Here is a 6,816-nt window from a genome sequence, read left to right on the forward strand (position 1 = left end):
GGGGGGAGGGCCCCCTGCTAACCAGCCGAGCCTTGGTGGTGGGGATGGGCAATGGCAGGGGAGCTAGAGGTGTCCTGATGCCCTCAGAGGCTGCCCTGCCATAGCTTTAAACACCTCCCAACTCCCAGTGGCTTTTAAACACCTTTTTAAACACCTCCCAACTCCCAGTCGCTTTTGAAGATCCATATGAGACAGTGCTGGAGGTGCACATAGCGTCCTAATCTCATCCTGGTGACTCAGGAGCATACAGGGACTTTTTGGAGTGACAGCAGGTCCTGGTTGAATAATAAAAGAGTTAAACATCTGTGTGCACAGCCCAGCAGCTGTGGCAGAGCTTGAAATGACCGGGACAAAAGAGGCCCTGATGGATAGTGTGCCCTACACAGTACCCAGTGCCGTGGCTGGTGTGCCCAGCAGGATCCCAGTGCCAGCAGGTGCCAGGTCCCTTGGCCAGGCAGGTCTGCCATGTGGCACTGAGCAGTGTGGCACTGAATGCTGTGATGAAGCTGGCAGCATCTCCAGGAGGTCCCAAAAGGCCACCATGGGATGCTAACAGAGATCAGGATCTGGCCTCAGCTGCACAGTGCCATGGCTCTGCTGGCCAGCACTGCCTTCCCTCGTCCTTTTCAGCACAACCTGGAGGCTCTGGCAGCGGGTGCACACTGTGCAGGGGAATTTAATCACTGTCATTAACCACACAACAGCATCATTAGGAGGAATGAAGTTCTCACTTCATTGGAGATGTTCAAAACCTTCTACCCGGGTGGTGGCTGCGCCAGGGGGATTGGGCTGGGGGGAATGTGTGAGGTCTATAGGGCTGGGATGTGCCAGCACTGGTGTGGTGCCCCCACCAGTGCCCCACGCCCCCTCCTTGTGTCCCACAGAGCTCTGTGTTGTGAAGAGGGGACAGGCATTATCCAGACACAGGATGGTCATGGTGCCTTTACAGCCAACATGCACTGACCCTTGGTTTGCCTTATTTTGGGGTTTTTTTGCTGCTACACGACCAGCAAAGCTGGGGTGCCCTGGGGCATGCCCCTTGAGAGGTGGTGCTTGCCCTACCACCTATAGTGAGGACAGAGTGGGAAGTTCCCTCAGGGGGACCAGCTGGAGATGGTTCCTCCTGGGGGGCTGTGGGGACGTGAAGAGGGGACAGGCATTATCCAGACACAGGATGGTCATAGTGCCTTTGCAGCCAACATGCACTGACCCTTGGTTTGCCTTATTTTGGGGTTTTTTTTTGCTGCTACACGACCAGCAAAGCTGGGGTGCCCTGGGGCATGCCCCTTGAGAGGTGGTGCTTGCCCTGCCACCTATAGTGAGGACAGAGTGGGAAGTTCCCTCAGGGGGACCAGCTGGAGATGGTTCCTCCTGGGGGGCTGTGGGGACACCCACCACTTCTCCCCATCATGCCCCACTTGCAGAAGCTCTGTGGGGCTCCATCATTGCCCAGCTGCAGCCAGGCTCTTCCAGCACCAATTGCAATAAAATCTCAAACTCATTATTTTAATTATGTGCAGCCTTCCTGTGCTAATGAAGTTGGGGAGTCTGGTAATGGGGCTTGGTGATGGGCTTCTCTGCTAATTGAGTGCACTGTTCTCAGCCAGGGCTGGGCTCAGCCCCCACAGCCCAGGACAGCAGCACCCACAGGTGTCCTGGGACAGGCTGGGCTTGGGCACAGGGCAGGCACTGGGGGTGGAGTTTGTGGGGTGATTTGGGGTGGTTGTGGGGTATTTGAAGGGCCACATGCAGGTGAAGCAAGGGGCACCACGTCCCTGTTCCCAGCACAACATGCAGGCACCCTGGCATCCCAGTGCTGTCTCCATCCTCCCACAGCACAGGGCTGCCAGGACCGGCCATTCTCAGCCCAGTCCCTTCAATCCCCTCCCCCCCACGGGCTGGTGGACACACAGGGGCTGAGGACTCGTCCCTGCTGGGGAGAGCAGCTCTGCCTCATGGCTTGAGGACCAGCGCTGTATCATTCACACGCTGCCAAGGGACCTCGCGCTCCTGCCAGCAGCAAATGCTCTCATTCATTTTTCGAGGGGCTGGGATAAATCAGGGCTGCTCCAGCCAAGTGCCTGTGCTCAGGTGACAGGGGCTGGCTACCCCATGCTTGGAAACATGCAGGCCCCATGTGTGCATGGCTCTGACCCAGTGTTTTCAGCCCCAAAACTTGTCCCTGGGTTGCTGCTGCCTCCATCCTGCGCTGGGGAGCAGGGCTGGGAGAGTCTGAGGGTCCCAGCTGGGATCAGAGCCGGGACCTGGCCTGCCCTGGGGCACATCCTGCCAGTGCTGAGCATGGCTCTTTATAAATGGGATTTTGGGAGCCATCTGTTTAAAGGAGCAGGTAATGAATTAGGGGGAGATGAGAAAAATGCTAAGGCCAGGCGGTTTTTCAGAATGAGCCGGGGTTTGCGGGACGTAAAAGATGAATAACCTCCCCGCGTGTTCAATATTCATGAGCTCCCAGCTGTAATGAGCATCTCAGCACTGGGTGGGGACATCCCTGTCAGCACTGCCAGCACGCTGCTGGGACCCATCCGTGGCTGTGACAACTTCCAGGGACACAAAACACTGACAAAGATGCTGCCTTGGCTGCCCCTTGCCCACGGCCTGGTCCGGGCTGGTTGGTGAGCAGCTCCCCAGCCCGCATTGGAGGCAGGTGGCTGCTAATTGACATTTCCTTCCTCTGTAGTTTGATGAAAGACTCTGGCGACACTGAACTGATTAAAACATCAAGGGGAGGCCCTGGTGCCTGCCTTTGATTTGTCTCTGGAGATGATTACGGCTCCGCTCGATTGTCCAGCCCAGCCGGAGCGGGTGATCCTGGTGTGTACCATCCTGGAGCCCCTCCTGCAGCCCCACCAGGCTCCTGGCCTTGCCAGGGTTCCCTCCTCACCAGGCACCATCCCATGGCATCTTTGCTCACCTGTGACTCCACTCCCTGCAGCCAGAGGAGGAATCTTGCCCATGGCCAGCACAGGGCTCAGCCTCATCTCTCCCTGCCCAGCTGCAGCCCCACACATCAGGCAGCGCCACGGGCACCTTTGCCCTCCTCCTTCCACTGTTGCTATTTCACTTTCTTGCTCTTCACCCCCAGGGACTTTCTCTGGGGTTTGGGCCAATTTGCATACATTTTAATCTATAAAAAATTAAGCGGTGCTGGCTGCCGCTCTGAGTCAGACCTCCCCATCCTGAATCTTAAGGAGCTGAATAATTTTCCACTTTTGCTGAGATGTGTGGAGTCTGATTCATGTTCATCTCATCACCTCTCATTAGAGGAGGGGGCTGGGGGCTCGGAAGGGTGGGAAGAGCCTTCTCGAACCTTCACTGGCAGCCCCCAGCCCCACGCTGTGACCACGTGGGCAGTGGAGGAGCCATCCTCCCATCCAGGCCACGCTGGCCGTGAGGAATTGCAGGATTTGGGCGCTGGCAGGGTCCTGCCCATCTTCTGATGTTCCCCAACCCTTGTGGAGTGGGAGCTGCCTGGGCCAGACTGAGGTGAGGATGGCTGTGCCCCCTCCTCGGGGATGCTCTGGCATTGCTGCTCCCCTGTCCCCCTCCCCGGGCGCTGACGGATGGGCCGGAGCTGTTAATATTCAGCACGCTCCGCCATTTCTCCACCTTCTGCCATCTGCCCAGCTCTGCCCACCATTTCTATTCTTGCCGCCGACGTAACGCTCCCTGCCTGGCGCTCGGGGGGAGCGCGGGACCCTGGCCCCCAGCCAGACATGGGTGCTGCAGGGGGTGACGCTGTGCCAGGGCCCCCTCCTCCCCTGGTCCCCGGTGCCAGCAGCAGGGGGGACCCCGCTGGCACGGAGCTACAGCAGGCCTCAATTAAATAAGGAATTAGCATCTGGTTTAAGCAGCCCCTCCAGGCACGGGGCTTTGTCATCGCGATACCTGCTCTCATCCTGCTGCGGCAGCTCCCCGGGAAGGTGGCCAAGCTAATAATCCCCCAAAATGGTGCAATAAATACCCACAAAGGTGGTGCCTCTGAATCATGCCAGAGCCCTGGCTTTGCTGCTCGGTGCTGTTGTGTGCCCCTTCACCCACAGGCTGGCAGGTGCCAGGTGGGTGTGGACTGGAGCACTGGGGATAGGGGACAGCACCAGTGGTGGTTTGGTGCTTCCTCTTACCAAGTGCCACTTAAACACCAGCTCTTCTGGAGGTCACACAGCTTGGCCAAACTGACATCTAGGGCTTACACAGCCAGGTGCAGATTGGATTCACCAGCTCACACAGCGCCCACAGCCATGGGGTGATGGTGGCTTGGCTGGCACCACAAGGGATGCCAGGACAGCTGTTCTGCCCCTCCTGGTGGCTCCAGTCCCTAGAGCTGGCTGGTGGCAGTGGTGGCACCACGCTGTGCCGGGTCTCCCTCTGCTGCTCTCCCCGCTGGAGCATTAGGAATCTGGCAGCGTATTGTTTGATGAGTGGATAATCCGCTGAATTGCAAACAGCTTTACCCAATTGAAGAGGCGGATTACCGCTCTCCAGCTTAATCATGTTGACATCTCGGAGAGTAGCCAGCGCTTGTCCTCTCCGGCGCGTGGCTCGGTGGCGCGGGGTCCCCCCATGGTGACATGCCACGGGGCTGGGGGGCAGGACCTGGGCTGTGGTGACACGGCTGTGACCCTCAGTGCTGTGCCTTCCCGCAGGTTCACGGATGCAGAGGCAGTGGTGATGGGAGACGTGACCTACGGCGCCTGCTGCGTGGATGACTACACGGCCCGGGCCCTGGGCGCTGACTTCCTGGTGCACTATGGACACAGTTGCCTGAGTAGGTGACACTGAGTCCCAGGGTGCTGCTGGGGTGGCACAATGGAGGCTGTGCTGCTGCCACCATGCCACACCAAGCAACTCCACACCCCTCTGGATACCAGCTTGGAGACTTAGTGCCAAAGGCTAATCCCTTCCCAAAGGGCTTTCTGTTCTCCAGTTCAGCTGCTGGCTTTGGATGGGGCCAGGCTGGCTGGGTGGCTGCTCACAGGCAGGATTTGGGGTGCAACAGGGCGTGCTCATCCTGCTTGGCTGCTGCAGCAGAGCACAGCTCCAGCCGTGTCCCCGAGAGCAGAGCAGCGAGGCCATGGCTTGGCAGGACCCCCTGGCCCAGGGGATGAGGCTGCTCCTGCTCCCCACCTGGCCTCTGAGGAGTGATGACAAAGGGAATGATGGCAGAGGAGAGCAGGGGCCTGGGGGTCCCGCTTGCCCCAGGGCCAGGAAAGGCAGCTTTGAGGGTACAGTGCAGGCTGGGCGGGGAAGGGAGGAGGAGGAGGAGGCTGTGTGCTCCCCAGGCGGACAGTACTCTGGATCCAGTTGCCATGGAAACTGCGCTGCTGTCCCAGATGCTGCTAACTTTGAAGTCCACCCAGGATGGAATCAGCCCAAAAATAACAATAAGACGCTCTGGGTTTTAAGGTGGATCTGCAGAATTGCCATAATGAGTAGGAGGTGTGTGCATCCCTGCTGCTGCCACGCTCCCAGCTCCTGGCAGCCCTCCTGGACGTTTATGGGGCCCTATAAATGGGTTTGAAGAATTGCATCAGGCTCTGTGTGAAATACTGACTCCCCAGTTGAGAACTCTGTCCTGAAAGCCACGTTGGTGTGAGCATTCCTGGTGATAAATATGTGTGCTAGGTGCTTTGTTACAGGAGGAGGGTTATGGGCACCACTGGAACAGGGAGTATAAAACTCCTGGTTTGTAGCTGCTGCTCATGAATGAACAGCAGGAAGGAGAAGAAGGGGCCGTATCCATCAGGCTGCTCCAGGGAATGGGAGTCACATCAGCTGGAGCTGCTCCCTGCAGGGACAGGCAGGCACTGCCATGCTGACTGTCACCAGACCAGCTGCCATCTGCTGCCCATGGCCTCGCTGCCCTGGCCTGCTCTGGGTTGGGTGCATCACAGGGCAGAGCTGGGTGGGTCACAGGGCACCCTGGGTTACCCACGGGCTGCTGTGAGGATGCTGTGCCCCTTTTGAGCTGGCCAAGGTGGTCCTGTCACCAGGGTGGCCGGTGGTGAGGTACACGATGCTTCCTGCTCCCTCCCAGCCCCACGTGCCCCGCAGGAGGGAGTAATTTGCACTTAATTGTGATCAGGCAAAGAGCACCAAAATGGGAAGTGAACGTGGAGCTGTGGATCGATGTGGACTCTGTGTACTTTAATTATTCACTTAATCGTGGTGACAAAGGCTTCTTAGCACCAGGGGTAATTAGATTTGTGTTCATTGATTCCCCAGGCTGCCATTATCTGGAGAGAAACAAGCGGGTGCTCTCTGGGGCTGCCATCTGCACCCCCTGCCCTGGGCACCAGCACAGGCAGAGGGGTGGCACAGCCTGCCTATGCCAGGGCAGTTTGGGACACAGGGAGCCCCACCAACAGGCAGCAACAGCCTGGGGCTCGTGGAGCCCTGGGTGTACCCACATTCAGACTTTGTCTCCTCCTGTCACCAGTTCCTATCGACTCCACCCAGGGGCTGAAGATGCTCTATGTGTTCGTGGACATAAAGATCGATGCATCCCATTTCCTTGAGACCATTCGCTTCAACTTTGCAGCAGGCACCTCCCTGGCCCTGGTCAGCACCATCCAGTTTGTCTCCACGGTGCAGGTGAGATGGAAATCCCTGGCTTTTGTCTCCCCCTGAGTTTTCCTGTGGCTCAGCCCTTCCCTGTCCCAGCCCCGAGGCGGGAGCAGCTGCCCCGGGGGTGCTGGTGGAGCTGGTTCCCCTCTGACGAGTCGCCGCAATAATGTGGTGCTGCCATAACGTTGATCAAGTACTTTATAATAACTCTGATCAATGTTTCATGGCGGC

The 6,816-nt window shown here is 58.2% G+C and overlaps 1 protein-coding gene across 1 annotated transcript in view; it reads left to right on the top strand.

The window, feature by feature from the left end:
- The window catches only part of DPH1 (diphthamide biosynthesis 1), a 25,551-nt gene that overhangs the window by 5,113 nt on the left and 13,622 nt on the right, over nucleotides 1-6,816 (top strand). The window contains exons 3-4 of the mRNA XM_031060616.1: nucleotides 4,665-4,786; nucleotides 6,458-6,612. Of these exons, the coding sequence (XP_030916476.1) occupies nucleotides 4,665-4,786; nucleotides 6,458-6,612 (277 nt within the window). The remainder of the gene's footprint in view (nucleotides 1-4,664; nucleotides 4,787-6,457; nucleotides 6,613-6,816) is intronic.

Source organism: Geospiza fortis, unplaced genomic scaffold, assembly GCF_000277835.1.
Source record: "Geospiza fortis unplaced genomic scaffold, GeoFor_1.0 scaffold425, whole genome shotgun sequence".
In the NCBI taxonomy this organism is placed as follows: domain Eukaryota; kingdom Metazoa; phylum Chordata; class Aves; order Passeriformes; family Thraupidae; genus Geospiza; species Geospiza fortis.